The sequence below is a fragment of the Marmota flaviventris genome, chromosome 5 (assembly GCF_047511675.1).
Source record: "Marmota flaviventris isolate mMarFla1 chromosome 5, mMarFla1.hap1, whole genome shotgun sequence".
Taxonomy (NCBI): domain Eukaryota; kingdom Metazoa; phylum Chordata; class Mammalia; order Rodentia; family Sciuridae; genus Marmota; species Marmota flaviventris.
Genome location: NC_092502.1, coordinates 61,660,217 through 61,679,361, shown reverse-complemented (window position 1 = coordinate 61,679,361; position 19,145 = coordinate 61,660,217). Strand labels below are relative to the sequence as shown.

General features: G+C 41.0%; 1 protein-coding gene and 1 pseudogene across 2 annotated transcripts in view; both read right to left on the bottom strand.

Annotated features, from left to right (window-relative positions):
• The window catches only part of Pde6a (phosphodiesterase 6A), a 70,214-nt gene extending 57,868 nt beyond the window's left edge, over positions 1 to 12,346 (bottom strand). The window contains exons 1-4 of one of the 2 annotated variants that reach the window (XM_027949327.2): positions 11,873 to 12,346; positions 3,686 to 3,838; positions 3,083 to 3,172; positions 2,022 to 2,162 (exon numbers count right to left, since the gene is read on the bottom strand). In XM_027949327.2, the coding sequence (XP_027805128.2) occupies positions 2,022 to 2,162; positions 3,083 to 3,172; positions 3,686 to 3,838; positions 11,873 to 12,346 (858 nt within the window). The remainder of the gene's footprint in view (positions 1 to 2,021; positions 2,163 to 3,082; positions 3,173 to 3,685; positions 3,839 to 11,872) is intronic. The other variant, XM_071612246.1, reaches the window with a different exon arrangement.
• A 1,584-nt stretch (positions 12,347 to 13,930) lies between these two features.
• Positions 13,931 to 14,597, bottom strand: LOC114103627 (motile sperm domain-containing protein 1 pseudogene; annotated as a pseudogene).
• Between the last annotated feature and the right edge of the window lie 4,548 nt (positions 14,598 to 19,145).

Below are 19,145 nucleotides of genomic sequence, written 5' to 3'. Positions count from 1 at the left end.
GGAAACCCTATGCGTTGCTGGTGGGAGTACAAAATGTGGTTCAATCATTTGGAAAATCAGATAGGCAATGGCTTCTAAAGCTATTACCCCAAAATGCACTCTAGCTAAATACCTAACAGAAACAGGTACAACTGATCAAAAAAGACACATACTAGAACGTTCACAATAGCAATATTCGTACCATCCGAGATCTGAAAATTCAAATTTCCTCAACAGTAGAAATCAATAAATTGTTGTGGATTATTCATATGTTGGAACATTCCACAAGTTTAAACTGCTACATAGATCAATAAAGATGAACCTTATAACCAAAATGTTGGGCAAAAGAAACCTGGCACAGGAGAATGTGTGTTGTATGATTCCATTTAATGTATCTCAAAATAGGCAGAACAAATATGGTGGTCAATGTCTAATGGTGGTTACCTTCAGGGAGGCAGCTGTGGGAATATTGAAGAGGGTTTGAAAGAAACTGCTGAGGGGCTGGTAACATTGCTTAGTTTTGATAGTGATTACACAGGGATATTCAGTCTGTGATAATTCCCCTTTCTGGGTCTATGTTATGCTTCAATATAAAGGCTTATTAAAAAGAATTGATGTGTATTGGTATGGACAGATGTTTATAAAACACTAAGCAAAAGATGTAGACTATCAGAAAACGTGGCCCAGCAATTTGACTCAGCCACTCAGTAGATTCTGATGAACTGTCAAATCTGGAGGCCTTTGGACTAAACTAAGATCTTTTCCAACCCCAGATTCTGTGATGCACTCCACTCCATATGAGGAGGGTGCGCAATGGTCTATGCACCATGCTCAGTAGAACAAGGCTCATAAAAGGAAATTGAGTCCTCCTGTACCTTGTGCAGGAGAAATCTGGACAATCAGAAGCTCTCCTCTAAAACAGAAAATGATTAGTCTCAGGAGGTAGAGAGATGAATAAAGGAATGGGAGAACATAGTTGAGAACCATTGCTTGGGATCGCATCAAACTCTGCCTCCTTAGCTGCCATGTGGGCTACAAATCTGGCCCCTGAGCATTTTAAGGACCTGATGAAGCACCTGTCTCTACTTCCATTGACCTTGGGTTTGACAAACTATAGGAAAGTTTTATACCCAGCTTTCAGTACATTTTCTAAGAAATCCAGAGGTTGGCAATCTTCTTCTGGACTGCCAACCAATAAAACTTCTCACTCACCTCACCAACCTTCTTCTCACTTACACTTTCCTTTCTAAATGACCAGGGAGTGTAGGCTTGTTTTAACCCACCTGAGCTCTAGAGTAACCTTTCCCCTTTAAAGGCCAGAATGCCTATGTTCAGTTAGGACCTGTGTAAGAATTTCACAACATGCAAACTCCCCAGCCTCTTCCCTGTGCGATGGCATGCGTGACAAAAAAAAAAAAAAAGACTCTTCTTTGGGAAAGCAGTGACAGAGAATGGGAGAACAGTGTCTGAGATTGGGGTCTCTGATGACCTCATGGCTGTGGCAAGCCTAGGGCCTGGGAGTGTTCCTTTGCAAGGGTGCAGGATGCCGAGTCTTATCAGCCTCGACATTGATATCAGGCACATAGTTCCTGGGAATTGAGGGACTCTCCTGCTAGACAACAACAGTGTTTCACCAGGTCCACTACTTTGGAAGCTGCCCACTTAACAGTAACTTTAAACAATGGACTTTTTTGAGAACTACACAAAGCTCCTAATATTGCAACGATAAACTTCAACTGTGTAAAAGCTACATAAATGTTTCCATCCCTGTAACTTTCTGGATACCAAGAATAATACTTGCATAGTCTTTAGCCTGATAATGAGATATATATAAATAAAGATTGCTGGCATATCTCTTTAGATCTGCTTCTCCATCAGAGAGCAGCACTCCACCTGATCCCAGCTATTTATCTTCAAAATCTGCATCTGTGAGTCTTTATTTTTCTAATCCCGCATAGCCCCTTGCCAGAACCTGCTAGACTGGACACACTGGTCATGGCAGTGATTTTCTTTGGAAATGTCTGACCTTGAAGTTTTCTCACCTTCTGCTTGGTCATGTCTAAGAGACCCACAGAATATCTGTCACAGTTGAGGAAGGCACGGACTGTGTACAGGGCTTTGTGGAACTGTCTCTCAATGTCTGTAAGTTCTTCAAAGACTTTGCTCCCAGACCACAGCAGTATCTACAGAAATACAAAAAAGTATACAGAGCTTTTGAGGCCCAGAGCAGTAGTTCACTCAGCTAGATAAAAATAACAATCCTGTAAAGTTTTTAAGTTTTTATTTTTGAGTTTATTTCATCTAATTGACACAATAACCTGAAGAAATAGATATTATAGATTGAGAAACTGAGGCTTGAAGAGGTGAATTAACTGGCTGATTTATACTGTGATCAACTCTGTACGTTTTCTATCTTATATGTTATTAATAAACATATTAATAAAAAGGGCCTGGGAATGTAGCTTTGTAGTAAAGCACTTGCCAAGCATGCACAAGGCCCCAGGTTTGATTCCCAGTACTACAAAAAACAAAACAAAACAAAAAAACTAATGAATATTAATTGGACACAAATGCCCTACATATGTTATCTCATTTATGTGGATGAGGGGGAGTGGTGGTACTGGGGATTCCACTTAGGGCCTTAAGCATGCTATATAACTAAAACAGGGTCTTGCTAAGTTACCCAAGTTGGACAACTTATGATCCTCCCGCCTCAGACTCCAAAGTAGCTGAGATTTTAGTGTGTGCCATCCAGCCTGGCATAATTTACTATTGATAGCAATCTTTTGAGGGTGGTACCATAACTAGCTCTGTTTTTCAAAAGAGAAGACTAAAGCTCAGAGGCCATCTGATATGCTCAGGGTGTAGGAGTAGGTAATGAGCAGGAATTAAAATCCAAGATGTCTAACTTGAAACTTTGTGTATATAATCACTCTGGGTTTCAGCTTTACAAACCTCCTCTGCCTGATACCACTGGGGATCTCACTGGAGACTGTAGAATGGTTCCCAGGCACCTTCGTTCCGACCTGTCCTGCCAGTTCTAACCACATCAGTGCTTCAGTAAAAGGACATGTCCAGTCCATTCCTAGAGCCAAACCCTTACCTGGCCACGCCGAGTCTCACAGTTGTACAGGTAACTCAAGTGGTAAACCTTCATGAGTAGATTTGCAAAATTGAGGTACTTGAGAAGAATCTAAAAAATCAAACAGCATAGGAGGAGCAGATGAGAAGGAAAAATCCACACTCTGGCCACTTTTGCCATCAGCAAATGTCTGAATATTTTAAAAGCTTCATCAGAAATGATTTAAGAAGAAGGATTATTTAGAAAGCAAACTCATAAAATGTTGCATTATGAATGTAAAACTCACAGAATATAGAATGTTGATGTGAGGATATTAATGACAGCTATTACTTTCTGTAAAATCATCACCATTTTACAAATAAGAAAACAGGTTCAGAGAAGCTACGTGACCTGCCCAAGTCAGTGAGAGATTGGAAAAGCAAGAACAATTTTTCCTTTATTCCTGACTGCAAAACCTAGCGTCTTCACCATTATCCTATCCCACCTCTTTCAGAGAGCCTCAGACCAATCCCCGTCTTACAGTTGGGAAAACTGAGGCCAGCCAAATAGCACAGTTTGGGGGACCTCATGAGCTAGGAGAATGTGCCAGCATGGTCACCCCAGCAGCTTCTAAAGCATTCTTACCTCTTCATCTCCCTTGGTGAAGTGGGGTCCATCTACTTTATTCACAGCCATCAATACAGCCACCAAGTCCTTCCCATTCATTATAGGGGAAGCCAGAATGTTCTTGGTCTGGTACTCTGTGAGGTTGTCCACGAAGTCACAAAAATGCTCATCCTGAAGGAAAGCAGAGACCAACATGAGAAGGCAAATGCAGAGCAAGCACAGTAAAATGACCCAGAGCCCTTCATTGAGGAGGGAATGAAGGCATTGCCATCTACTCCCCTGGGGCAAGAGCAGGGCAACCAGAGATGACTCCTGCCAGAGATGAAGTCTCCAAAATCCAGAAGGTCTGAGACACAGACCTGTAGGGGCCTGAGGATGGGAGGGGGGACATTCTAGAGAGGGAGGTTTGGAGGAGGCTTTTGAGATCAGGACAATTAAGCCCAAAATAGAATCTTGAATGAGTATCATAATGACAATCACTTGCAGGTATTTGCGCATGTCGCTTTACCTTCATCATCTCGTTTTCATTTCCTGATATGTATGAGGTGTCCCCCCAGAACTCCTGTGTTAATGCAGGAGATGAAATGATCAGAGAGCTGTAACCCAACCAGTGGATTAGTCCATTTGATGGATTAATAATTTAAAAGGACTGACTGGGTTATAACTGTAGGCAGGCAGGGTGTGGCTGGAGGAAGTAGGTAAGGGGGTTGTGCCTTTGGGGTTTATATTTTGTCCCTGGTGAGCAGAGCACTTTCTTTCTCTGCTTCCCCTCTGTTGTGAGCTGAGCAGCTCTCTCTTCCACCACGCCATTCTGCCATGATGTTCTGCTTCTCCTTGGGCCTAGAGCAATAGATTCAGACAATCATGGGCTGAACCTCTGAAACTGTGAGTCAAAAACATTTTTTTTCCTCTAAGTTATTCTTGTTGGGTATTTTCGTCACAGCAATGAAAAGCTAAGTAAGACATTCTTCCTAACAGCTAATGAAATAGGTACCATGAGCCCATCTTACAGAAGGGGGAACTAACTCGAAGCTAATGTTACGTGTGTGTGTGTGTGTGTGTGTGTGTGTGTGTGTGTTTGACTTCAGAACCTGTCCTCAGTTCTGCTACCTCTCACAGAAATCGGGATGTGGATAGCATGGGGTCAAGGTCATTGAACAAAAGGATTTGTTATTTTCAGCTTTTCTAACATCTAGTTTCAGTACCACATAGCCAGTTCAACAGATATCCCCTCCCCATAAATCTCAATGGAAGCCCTACTATGTGTCAGACCTCTGCCAAACACCAGGAATATGAGATGACTAAGATTCAGGCCTCTCACAGATAAATCAGTAATAGTAACACAGGGACATAGAGCTTGACTCAAAGTTATAGGGATGCAGAGGAGACATCCCCTCACATCCCCCACTGAAAGCAGCCTGGGAAGCCAGTCGAGGCTGTGGTGCAGTCCATGTGTGCAGAATGAAGAGACAGAGCCTGGATTGTTATCTTGAATTTGAAAGAATGCACCTTTCTGCTGCTGGTGCCTCCATGAGTTTCCCAACTCTCAGTGTGGCTTAGGACACAAGCCAACCCAAACATGCACAGCACATGCCTTTGTGAGAATGGAAATGTATTTCACAGAGCCAATTCATAGAACTTGACGTTTTTCCAGGGGTTACCAGGTATTGAACTCAGGGCACTTGGCCACTGAGCCACATCCCCAGCCCTATTTTGTATTTTATTTAGAGACAGGGTCTCACTGAGTTGCTTAGCGCCTTGCTGTTGCTGAGGCTGGCTTTGAGCTCATAATCCTCCTGCCTCAGCCTCCCAAACCACTGGGATTTCAGGTGTGTGCCACCGTGCCTGGCTCATAGAACTTTTCTAAAACCAAGTCTGCCAAATCTTTCCCATGATTCAAAAATTCTGAGGGTATATTCTTCGTTTTTGGATTTCTTCTGGTTAGAGTGAGATTAAATAGACAATGCCCTTGTCAGTGAAGCTGTTTTAAACCAGGTGAAGGGTAAAGGAATTAAGAGAAGCCTGTAGCATTCTACTTGAATTAGCATTTGAGGATTAAGCAAAATCTCTAAAGAGGCATTAGCCAAGAAGAGTTTTCTGTGTCATTCTCTAAGGACACTGACGAATTCCTGAGTATGGGTTAGGATAGGGCATGCTCACATTCATTTCATGCAGTGAGTTTGCCTCTAATAGGAAAAGCAGACCCTTGAGCCTTGCCTGCATTTGAAGCAGATGTTTCTAAATCCACCAGAATCCTCTTTTCCATGAATCTACCAGCCCTGGAACTCCCTCATGAGCACTCCAGCTACCAACTGACTGGCATCTATGCAATCATTGTCATCTGCATGTGTTCAGTACGTTCTAAATCATCATATTATACACTTTCAGATGATCAGAGGCAGAAGAGGACTTAGATGACATTTAGCTCAAACCATTTATTTTAAAGCTCAGGAATCAGAGGCCTGGCTAGGAAAAGCACAAAGTCATCCATTTATTTGGTTAGAATTAACAAAGTGCCTTCTATATGCAGGAACTGCTCTGGAGCCTGGGGCCATACCCGTGAACAAGAGGGGTGCTAAAAATTACATTTAAATGGGAAAGACAAACAAAAAGCAGGTTCATGGTAAGCATTCTCCCTCTAGCTTGTGGTATAACAGTTTTGAAGGAAATAAACTGGGTGATGCTGTAGGAAGTGATGGAAGAGGTGACAGGCCGAAGCCACTTTGGTTAATGATGGTGGTCAGGGAGGCTTCTCTAGAGAAGTGATGCTGAGCCGAGAGCTGAAAGGAGCCAGGCAAGGGGCACAAAGAATGCAAGACAAAGGTGGCAATGAGCCTGGTAGCTCTGACCAACAGAAAGATCAGTGTAGCTGAAGCATCTAGAAGGAGAGGGAGAATGGAGGGCGAGGAAGTTAGACAGGGGGCAGGAACCGCATTCATCAGGGTCTTGGAGGACATGGTAGAGTTTAGATTTTATTATCTATTTGTTTGTTTATTTACTTATTTTACAGTTTAGATTTTGAAAAGCAATGTAGCACCCTTCTCATTCCTGATTCCCAATTTTCTTTTTCAAACATTCACAGTGCTAAGCTTTATTGTATCCCATGATGAGATCTGTTAATGATTTAGTAATGATGGGCTAGGCTCAGGGCCAGACAATTTTCACATATAGCCTCAGTAATTTACATCAGCCCTGCCACAATACACTCTCACCCCCCTCATTTTACAGCCAACTCCTTTACTGCTAAGTGCCACAGTCACTCCACTCATTCATTCACTGACTTATTGGTTTATCCATTGATTTGCTCATCACTTCATTCATTCATTCATATTTATTGAGCCTGGCTCTGGGTCAGGCACTAGGATGCCAAGACCAATAATATGAACTTATTGGGTTCTCACAATATAGTAGGGGATCCTGTAAAACATGAACATACAATTCAAACCATAATATGAAGCAGCCCTTCACAGATCTTGGAGCCCCAGAGAGGGAGGGGCTTGTTCTAGGATTGGATTGAGGAGCTACTCAATGCACTGTCAGTAGTTGGAATCCCTCTGAGCCTTGGTTTCCCCTTTGGCAAAAACAGAGTGAGGGCTCAGGCCCTTCTGGAGGTTGTTTCCTTGTCTAGTTTGCCAGGTCCCAGATCTCCAGGAAGGGAAGGACTAAACGTGAGTGTCTTAGAATGCTGTCCTATCAGGGTTCAGCCTTCAAAAATGGGACTGGTTGGCCACAGGAGGTGCTGGGAAAGGGCTGCTGTCCACCCTTTCACTCACTCAGTCAATTGCAAAGAGCGTCTCATTCTGTCCCAGTCACTAGATTAGGTGCTGGTCACCTGTGGTGAATAAGACAACTGTGCTTGGGGACAGACAGCTTCATGGGCTTTCCTGCTAGGAAAAAGAATTAGAGCTTAATACACTCATAAATATTGAGTGCCAAGTAGGGTTTTCAGATTTAGTAAGGAAATACAGGATACCCAGTTAAATTTGGATTTCAGGTGAGTAATAAATAATTCCTTAGTCATATGTTCTAAATATTGCACGGAACATATTTATACCAAAATACTATTCTTTTCTTATATAAAATTCAAACGTAACTGGCCATCTTATATTTTACTTGGCAATCCTAACTGCAAGTCTTCCTAAGGAGACCCCAAGAATAAGTAGGAGTCTTCTAGGGTGGGGAGGTACGTTAGAGCGTGGAAAACTCCATTCGTGTTTTCCTATCCCAACAGTGCAGTGATTGTAATCGTTCCCCAGGTTTTGCCAACACTGAGGGCTAAAAGTATGACTTGAGGTTTCAGGGACAACCCAGACCCTGGTCCATAACATCTTCCTCCTCCCCTGCTTCACTTCCAGTTTCTATTTGGCAGCCAAGACTGTGTCCTGCCCAAAGGCAAGAACTGAGTAAGATTTCCCGAGGAGGACAGAAGCAAACAACACACAAATACTGGTCTGACTTCGCCCTCGGGGTTGAGTCACAGCTAGGGAGACTGTCCCAGACTCAAGAGCTTCCAGGGAAGGACAGGCTTGGCTGCCAGGGTGAACTTTGAGGGTTGAAGAGAAAGTAACAGGCCATCCCTTAGCACGGTGGCTCCATAAACTGTTAGGCTTAGATATGGGAAATCCAAGGACCTTTCTAAGATCCTCCATCCCATAGTGCCAGAGTCTACAGAAGCTCTCAGCACCTTTGTTCTCTGCTTTCCCACAAACAGAATCTGAACCGAGAGCTCTAGAAAGATAAGACTAGATTTTTCTTCATATTCCACAGAGACCCAGGGAAGTACCTATCACTTAGAATAAGTCCTTAACAACATAATAATACAAATAAGGAATGGGAACCACCAATGGGAGCCATTACAATGTGCCAAGAACACTACTAGATGAGAAAGAATAATTTTGCTTAATCCTTACAATGCTGGATGATAACTCTTATTGCGGTTTGCTTTTTATTTGTTCGCTTTTAGTTTTGGGTCCTGGAGATTGAACCCAGGGGTGCTTTACCACTAGGCTAAATCCCAGCCCTTTTCATTTCTTATTTTAAGACAGGGTTTTTCTTAGTTGCTTAGGACCTTGCTTACGTTGCTGAGGCTGGCCTAGAAATTGCAATCCTCTTGACTCAGCCTCCTGAATTGCTGGGATTACAAACATGTGCCACCATGCCCAGCAACTAGCTGTTATCTAAAGCAAATTACCTAAGCCCTCTGTGCCAGTTTCCTTATCTATCAAAATAGAATTTATCAAAATCTTTGATTTTTTTTTACTGTATACCAATCACTGTTCTGTGTATAAATTTTAATTAATTAAATCCTCATAACAACCCTGAGATACATGTTAGTGTTTTCAACCTCTTTTACCAGAGGAAACTGAAGCAGACCTCCCAAATTCGAGAGTCAATAGAGGGAGGGAAAACTAGCTTCCCTCTGCCCTTCTGACTTCTTTGCCTGGGCTACAAATTAAATTTATGTACAACACTTTAACAGAAGAAAAGATCATTTAATTAATTATATATGCACAGGAGTCCCCCAAAATAATGGAGGAGTTATATGAAGAGTCAGATGATTGAAACCTCCTGCTACAGAAAGGAAGAAGGGCCCCAGGCTTCTCTTATCACTGTTTTATAAATTAGGAAATCCATCCAATCAGGCTAAGTGATTTGCCAAGCACATATTCTTAGAAAGTGACAGATTTCACACCCAGATCTCATCTCAAAGGATAAGATCTTAACTCTCTTCTCTTTGATTAGAAATGACCTTTCTTGGACACACAGTCCCATGCCCTCATGTTTTAGATACTGAGAAAGTATAGAACACCAGAGTTAAGACCATGGTCTAAAGGCCAGAGAGTAACTAGGCACCCACCTATAATCCAAGTGACTCAGGAGCTGAGCCAGGAGGATTGCAAGTTCAAGGATAGCCTCAGCAATTATTATAAGCCATTTTTCAAAATAACAAAAGGGCTGGGAATATTGATTAGAGGTAAAGCACCTTTGGGTTCAATCCCTAGTACCAAAAAAAAAAAAAAAAAAAAAAGCCAGTTTAAAATCCCTGCCTGCTACTTTCTACTGTGTGACTCTGAAAAAGTTATTTAATATTATTTCTGGCCTTCAATTTCATCATCTATAGGACAGAGATATTAAGAGTTATGCTATCAAAGGTTATGAAAGCAATAAGATAATCCTGTGGGGTACAATTAAAGTCTGGAGAGAATTGGAGAGATAACAGACTCCAATCCAGTTAGACAAGTCCTCCTGAAAGACTCTTTGAGTAGGATCTGGAGTCCAATATTAATCTATATTATTATGTATATTTGTAAATTCATTCATTCTCATTGCTATATGGTACTCCATTGGATGAGTAAACTACAATTTATGTATTCATCATAAAAAAAATAGAAAAACTGAAAGCCCCAGGGGAAATAAGAGGAGAAACTAACGCCATGAGGGAGTCCATCTGGTGTGTATCCACAGAGGCTCAAGCCTGGACTTGATGACCTTCTTGAATACTGGCAATAGTAGGTATGGAGTCCTGGCTTGGCCATAACTCTCTGGTGATCCTGTACGATCCCCTTTCTGAGATCTCCTGGATCTGTTTTTCTTAAATATTAAATAAAACAGTTGAATAAAATTATCTCTGATGCCCCCCTGCCTCTCCGTTTTTTTTTTTTTTAACTTAAGAAGATCCTTCATCTGAAATAAGGCCATAGTAAGGTAGGGACAAAGTCACAAAAAGTCCAGGTTCTGAATCTTGGAAATAGTTGAACTTGGGCTCCTGGTTTGGCCAATGTGATGGCAAGTGAGCCCCACATGGGCCTTCCACTATGGGGCAGTCATTCTTTTGGGTGTGACATGGGCTCAAGACATTTACTGCATAATTACCTGGCTGTGATCTTTATGCTGTGTTTCCTCACCTGCATTGTGCTGGATCTTAGGATAAATGCCTGGGGAATAAATCAGACATGGGCCCTGGCTGCGGGCTTATTGCGATGAGCGATTTCAGGAAGGTCACTCTATAACAGGGGAATCAGGAGAGCCTTCCTGAGTAAGTGACACTTTTTGGGTGGGAAGGTAGTGGGGATTGAAGCCAGGGGTGCTTACCCCCTGAGCCACATTCCCAGCCCCACCCCACCCCCACCCCCACCCCGATTTTTTTTTTAATTTTAATTTTGAGACAAGTTCTTGCTAATTAGGGCCTAGCTAAATTGCTGAGACTGGCCTTGAACTTGCAATCCTCCTGACTTAGCCTCCCAGCCTCCTGATTCACTGGGTTTACAGGGATGCACCACCATACCCAGTCTGAGTAAGTGACTTTTAAGCAGCAATCTAAAAGGATGTGTTGGAGTTGGCCGGTGAAGAGGAGTATGTGGACCCTGCATAGCAGATTTTGAAAGCTAATGTCCAGAAAGGAGACATGATTTGCCCACGGTAACCAAAGAGAACTTTGTCATAACTGTTGGTAGAATCCAGTGGACTGCTGGACTCTTAGAAGGAGCCCAGTGCTTAACCAAGAGATCCATGTTAACATTTCCAGAAACCAGAGAGTCAGCCATCCATCCTGCCTCCTGATGTCAACCAGGAAAACAATATCACCCCAATGATAGTCCCGCCAGGAGTGCACAACCTGAATCTAATCATAGAGAAACATCAGACAAGGCCAAATGAAGGACATTTCTGAAAATATATTTTGGTCTGTGACTTCCAAGAACATCAGCCCCATGGAAAACAAAGATTGACTGAGGACTTGTTTCCGGCTAAAGTAGATTAAAGAGACAGGGCTGCACAGGCATGACGGGGATGTTGGCACAGCCTGAAAGTGACCTGTGGGTTAGATGATAATACTGCAGCAATGTTGCATTTCCTGAATTCAGTCATTATACTGTGGCGATATAAAACCTTTCTTTGTTCTAGAAATCCAGAGTGAAGTACTTAGGGACAAAGGGGCATATGTCTGCAACTTCCTCTCAAGTGGGTCGGAAAACAAATTTGACAAGATACAAATGATTGGTGAATTTGGATGAAAATATCCAGTTGTCTGTAGTATTTTAAACTTTTCTGTTAAGTCTGAACTTTTTTCAAAATAAAATAAGTAAATAATTAGAGGCACCGTGTTGTCATCAGCCCAGACTTGGTGACCAGCAGCTCCCCACCCATTTGTACCCAGAGCCCCACTGAATAATATCTCACCACCCTCTCTTATGGGGAACAGAGTACCTCTTTTGTGTTGGGGACATTGATGACCTTCTTAGACTGTGCGACATAGCCCACGACACCCATGTCCAGAGGGAAGACGATCTCGGAATCGGGCATCACCAGGCATTCCTCAAAGCTGGCATCCTTGTGGACGTTGAAGAGTCGAGTGGCTAGCTCCCCGATGCCATTTCGGGCCCTGTACATGAACAGGCTCATACGGTCTGCCTGCAGGAGGAAGCACAGCTTCTTCATGACATTAAAGGTACACTTCTCAGCCTGCAAGTTCTCTTGAAGGTCCCTCAGGAGATCAAAGATGATTTCACTCTCCTCCACGCTGCTCAGAGGGTGGTAGTAGCTGAAGTCCACAGCTGCCTCCTTGGCCCCAAGGAGGTCTGAGATGACCTTGGCCCTGTAGTGGAGATCGTAATACCGTTTGGCAAAGCCAATATTTGAGTCCAGGAACTTCTCCACCTCCTCTGCTGTCACCTCACCCATGGCTGGGAATCCCTCTGGCTACTTCTCTGGAGGCGCTGGGACTGAGGACTTACGAGGGCACTTTTGCAGTCTGTGGCAAGTTGAGTCAGAACGTGCCCTGCTCTGATCTGGACTTCTCTGGGTCTTGCATGGAAATCTCACTGAGAAAGAAAGACACATAGGAGTGAGAGCGAGCTTGGGAGATTAAGTCATTAATATTTCCCAAGAACAAGGATTATGGGGATCAGTGTGTTCCAGATGCTGCTGGGCCCAGGGTGGGAGGTGAGAGTTCCCTCTTCACCTTGATCTGCTAAAACAGAGAAGAGATTTCTGCACAGAGCAGGAGGCAAACTTAAACACCACTCAAGCAGGAGGTTGCAATAGGCCTCACAGGAACAGCCTAGCCTATTATCTATGTATGTGTTCTTCTGTCCTTTAAGATCGTTTCCTTAAACCTTTGACACAAAAGCCTAACGCTATTTAGAAGATTTGTTTGGCTTCTCCTGGAGAATCATGAGATCTAACAGCCCTTTCCACATTCCTCCATGGCAGAAATGGCAGGAGCTGGGAGATGACTGTCCACCAGCCTCCTCTGCTCTTCCAGGCCCCCCCTTTCCCCAAAGCCTCTTGGGTATCTGCCTTCACTTTGCCCAGCGGCCACTCAGACTGCTTCCTTCCTATCCATTACAGGTCTGGCACTTGAGGGGCCAGATTTCACAATTTCTGCGCAAAAGTTTTTCTCAATCTTAGATTTCAATGATTCGGATTCTGTTGTTCTAAGGGTCCTTATAAAAACAACACACCTTTCATAGTTCTTCTTTTATTACAAAAATATACATGTTCTCTGTAGAAAATCGCATGAAGAAGATAATTAAAATCATCCATAATTCTGCTACTCAGAGACAATCTGTCCTTTCCATAGAGGCCTACCTTTAAAAATCTGTTTCCCTTCAATGTACTTGACCTTTAATATGTTTTCTCTGGCTCCAGCCTGTAACTTCTTGGACTGTCCATCAGAAATACACCCGGTGGTCCACAGACTATCATTTCCAGTGAATCTCAAAATACCAGAATCCTTGTTGAAGTGCCCCTCCTGCACACCAGGAAGGAGCAAAAGAACACTTTACTTTCTGGATGAACCTTACTTTCCCTTCCTTGATGTCTCTACATTGTAACCACTGTAGAATGCATGATCATAAACAGTGGCTGGCACTTTGAACTTTGTAAATGAACTTTATTAGAAAGTAGATTACTTCTTTTGTTGTAGAGTATAAGTTCTTTGGGCATTGGACACATTTAGTACTGTGTACAAAGGTGTCCACCTGACCCATGGTTAACATTATAACTCCAAACACTGCAGATTAGTTTTGTGAGATTTCAGATTCAAAGTTATGTTTGTGATATTCATCTATATGCTATGTGTAACAGTAATTTCATTCATTCTCCTTGCTGTATAGTATTCCACTAGATGAATAAGCTACAATTTATTTACCCATCATTTTTTTAAATGTTTTAAAGTCTTTTGCATAACAGGTATAGATATAAAAAAGTTTCTTCAAATAGTTTCCTAGGTGTCACTCAGAAGCAGCCTTGCTGTCTGTCTGTAACATAATGTGCTGGCATCCTTCAAATAAAATTATAGAGAAATTTAAAATATATATTATACATTTGCAGTTATTTGAAATCATTCAATAGTTTGTAGCATGTTAATGGAGTGAAATAGAGATAAAAGGCAGTCCACATTCATATTTTCAAGATAAATTTACTCAGAAGTTGGTTGAAATCCTTGCTCACGTTCTAAGTATAGCCATTGTGGTAAGACCTGGTTGAAACGATTGTTCAAAAAATAAACTTTCAGTTAAATGTTCCTTTATTCTTTTTTCCTCTTCTTCCTTTTGTTGTTCTTTTGCAGATGGGAGAAGAGTAGCAACAACCTCTGTCCTTCCTAAAGCCTTCCTCTGGCTTTGCTCAGAAACTTGGAGACAGAATTTATCGATTACACCATAGTGACAGGATCGAACATCTCTCTATGACGAATCACAATATCCACACAACACTGAGGCTTTACTGCACCTGCAGCATCAACGACAACATACTTATTTGGAGCAGTACACAAAACTTTGAACTTCAAGGCGAACTCATAGGGATTGTACAGTGTCAACACTTGTTTATGTGTTGACTGATCATCTGCATAAAATATTAGCTCTGTGGGAAACACAAAAACAGGAAGATTTCCTTCCATTAGCTCTGGTTGTCTTTTTTGTTGATGCATTGGCACTGAATCCTCTTGCTGCAGCTTCTGTTTTTACAGACTTGGATCTATTTTGGATATTTTTCTTAGTTTCAGTTAAAAGCTCCAAAGCATCCTCGGAAAGCAGCTGCAACTGCTCCTACACTCCTTTGTCAGTGTCTCCAGACTGCACTCTACCCATCATTTTTTTTTTTTTAAAAGCTTCAAACACTCCCAAAGTAAACTGAGCACTCTGTCCAAATGCTCTTTCCCACCTCTCTAAAAAGTTTGAGAATACATATCTATACTAGACTGTAACATGTGTTGCTAAATATGAACATCTTTCCGAGGATCTCCCATTCATTCTGGTGACTACAGAGCACTCCTCTGTATGGAGGGACCATAATGCCACACAGTACCACCCTCTACAGCAGGGTTTCTCAACCTTGGCACTATTAACATTTTGTATTCAGTAATTTTTTGTTGTGAAAGGCAGTCCTGGACACTGAGAATGCTTACCTTGGCCTCGACCTGCTAGATACCAATATCACTCCGAAAAGTTATGACAACTAAAATACCTGCTGACAAGTGGTTTGGGAGCCTGAGGCAGAGGACCTCAAGTTCAAGGCCAGCCTCAACAAAAGTGAGGTGCTAAGCAACTTGATGAGACCCTGTCTCTAAATAAAATATGAAATAGTGCTGGGGATGTGGCTCAATAGTCAAGTGCCTTGAGTTCAATCCCCAGTAACCACCCCCCTCCCATAAATAAAATATCTGCAGACATTTCTAAATGCCCCTCGAGAAGCAAAACCACCTCAATTGAGAACTATTGTCCCTTAGTTAGATATTTAGGTTGTTTCTGATTTTATAGCATTATGAACAATGTTGTAAGGAAGTTTTATATTTCTTGTAAATTCACTATTTTCTGAATATTTTTTTCATTCCTTTTGAGTTCTGCATCTTTTTTAAAAAAGCATAACTATAGAGTTCTGCCATCCATGTACTGGCAAATGCCATAATTTCATTCTTCATTATGGCTGGGTAATATTCCTTTGTGTATATATACCACATTTTCTTTATCCATTCATCCCACAGGTTTTTTTTTTTTTTTTTTGGAGTCCAAGTTTAGAGGTAAATAAGATAGAATAGAAGAAAATAACAGGAACAAGAAAGGAATGAATGGGTTAAGAAGAGGTTCTTTGTGAGGTATCAATTTGGAAAGAATAGAATTCTGAAATTGAGGACCTGCTTGAATGTGAATGGACTGGTGGACATATTAGTGGCCACAGATTCCAGTGTGGGGTATGAAGCGCTCTACCAGTTGCCTAGAAGAAGATGTGTATGAATAACAAAAGATATTCATCACTTCTGCCAAGAGCCATGGTAAAGAAGCTGGGGGTGCTCAACTAGAAGGAAATTCTAAAAACCTATTGAAAGTGAGGGTAATGTGCCAATTTGTTCAGGAAGGTTCTAGAGAGCAGGATAAGCTATCAGGACAGAGGCATAGGTTATTATAAAAACACAGCACTCAGAGTACTTAAAAGAGATAGTTTAGTGTTAAACCTGGGACTGAGTCTGGGTCAGATATCTGCTAGCTGTGTAATTAGTCAATTTTTCCTGGACCTAGCTTTGCTTATCTGTAAAATTAGACTTACTTTACATGGATATTATGAAGATTGAATGAGATAATGCAGGGTATAATGTAAAGTTATGTACCTGGTGTATATTAAGTCAAACCCTTTAAAACTTCCAATGACTATATTCATCCTACCCAAAAAGCGATTTTCTATTGTTTAATTTAGTGTAGATATTTAATAATTATTATATTAGTTATTTTCACTATAAAAGATCTGGATTACCTTATAGGGGGTAAGTGTCATGCCATTGCAGGTATGTAAGAGGAGGACATGGTAAAGGGGATCTACCCATAAGTATTTTTATAGGCAGATAAACCTGAGGCTAAAAGTCAGCAAGCAGGTGCAAACAAGAGAGAGAACTGAGACAGTGTAGAAGCAAGATATAGAATGTGGAGGACATGCTGACTGAGTGGGAGAGGGAGGCACGAGAAGCAGTGGTGTGGACTTGGGAATCTGTGTGCATTGGGCCTTTGTGGGAAACTCAGCACTGGGCCTCCTGCTTCAGGACACTTCCCTGGCATTATATCCTGATTTAGCCTCTACTTCTTCAAGGAAGACCTTTCTCCTCCATGGCTCGCCCAACTCCTCTTCCTCTGTGAAGCCACAGGAGACTGGTTCCCTCCTAGGTCAGCCAGCCCTTACAAGTTCCAGAATACCCTTATTGGTCTCCACCCTCTTTTTATACATTCTGTGGCTCACTTCCATATTGCATTCATTTTACCCTTGACCTTGAGTTGATGTCACTTTCTAATTGTACGGTCACCTGCTGACTTAGTGACTTTATATTCAGCTGGATGGATTTCCTGTTGGGTCTGTATATGTAGAGCTTAGCCGGTTTGCAAAGTCCTCTTTGTTTTACCTTAAGAGTCTAACCTGGGTCCATGGTTCAGGCCTTAAAAATTTGTCCTTATGTGCATTTTAACCTATGTACATTTTTTTTCAAGTTTAGATTCTCAAAGGAATCTATTATTAAAACATTGGAAAATTGGAGTATGTTTTAGTATGTTTTCTGTTACTATAACAGAAAAACACCTGATGGTGAAGCTTATCACAATGGCACAAGCCTGTTTTCTAGTTACGCAGAAGGCTGAGATAGGAGGTTTTGCAAGTTCAAGAACAGCCTGGGCAAATTTGCAAGAGCCTGTCCCAAAATTTTAAAACAGGTGGGTGGGTGGGTGGGTAAGTGAGCATGTAGTTCAAAGGTAGAACATCTCTAGGTTCAATCCCCAAGTACTGAAAAATAAAGAACCCCGAGCAAAAACCAAAACCAAAACCAAACAAACAAACTCCCTGATGCTGGGAAACTTATAAAGAGTTTATTTAGCTTATAGTCTGGAGACCCAGGAGTATAGTTCTAGCATCTGCTCGGGTCTAGTGCGGACTTTTTGGCTAATGACATGTGAGACAGACAGGGAGCCACAGGGATTCAGGGACCTGGCTTTCTCTTTTTATAATAATCTGCTATCTTAGGTTACCTCAAAATCTACATTAATCCATTTAAAGGCCAGTGCTTCCAATGACCTAATCTCCTTCCACTAGATCCCATCTCTTTCTTTTTTATTTTAAATGAATGAGTAATTTTTAAGGAAACCCGATAGTTCTTTTTAATCTTTGAGGGTTTCAAAAAAAAAAAAAAGAAAGAAAGAAAATCATTCACAGGAATGAACAAATTCAAATATGGAAATTCAAATTCTTATGTAATTGCTAAAAATGAATATAAATGAACTAATCATTTTATCATAATCTTTCTTTAATCATACAAAAAAGAAATTTACATGCATAACAAAAGAACTTAATGAAAACATAATTGTCTTAAATCTCATAAACTTAATTTTGAAGGATGGATAATACACTTGAAATGATTACAGGACTTAAACTGATGCTTTTTTTTCAAACTATTTTAACATCAGTTTAACCCCATGCATAGAATCCCCAAAGAACATAACTTTTGGATTAGAAAGAGCACTTATGTTAAAATGAGGAATTCAGTACTAAAATTAAGAAAAGCCTAGGTCTATGTCTTCAAAGTTCCATTACCTCAGCTCCATCACATTGGGGACCAAGCTTCTAGAACATGAACTTTTGGGGGACACATTCAAACAATATCCAAACCATAGTAGGGTGATCCTGAAAAGTCAGGTATAATCAGGTCTTAAATATATGTGTTTTGACAACAGTAGCAAAAAGACAAGGGACAGAAGGGGACACTCAGGTTTTGGAACCAGAGACAGCTGAATTGAATTCAAATTCTTTTCCTATAATTTTCAAACTTTGATTGGGGGAGAACTATTAGTCTCTGCTCTTATTATATTTGTTTGCAAGTTGAGGGGAACAATGATACTTACTTATAGAACTGTTGTGAGGATTATATATTAAACCTTGTTGACAGCTGGTTATCAATAAATGTAGCAAATTAATAATGTAAGCTAAGTATGAGGCAGTAATACTTGGTAGAAAGCAAAAGTAATACAGCTGTATTTATCTCCCTATCATTTTTTAAACTCAAAACTTTAATTATCTTTATGATTAAATTTAATTATCTCTTTATAAAGTAATATGTCTTTGTGTTGTAGAAAATTAAAAAAATATAGGTAAACAAAAAGAACATAACCCAGAGAAACATCTTGATATGCAACCTTTTTTCCCAATCATATAATTAAAAAAAATTTTTTTAGTTGTATTTGGACACAATATCTTTATTTTATTTATTTATTTTTATGTGGTGCTGAGGATCAAACCCAGGGCCTTGCACGTGCTAGGAGAGCATTCTACCGCTGAGCCACATCCCCAGCCCCTCCAATCATATAATTTTTTAAACAAAACTATGGTTGTGCTGTGGTTTGTTTGTTTAACAATACATAAACATCTTTCTCTGCCATTAAATGTTCCTTTTTACTAGTTGATTTTTTTTTTTTTTTTTGGTATATTGGAGTTTGAACCCAGGGGCATTTGC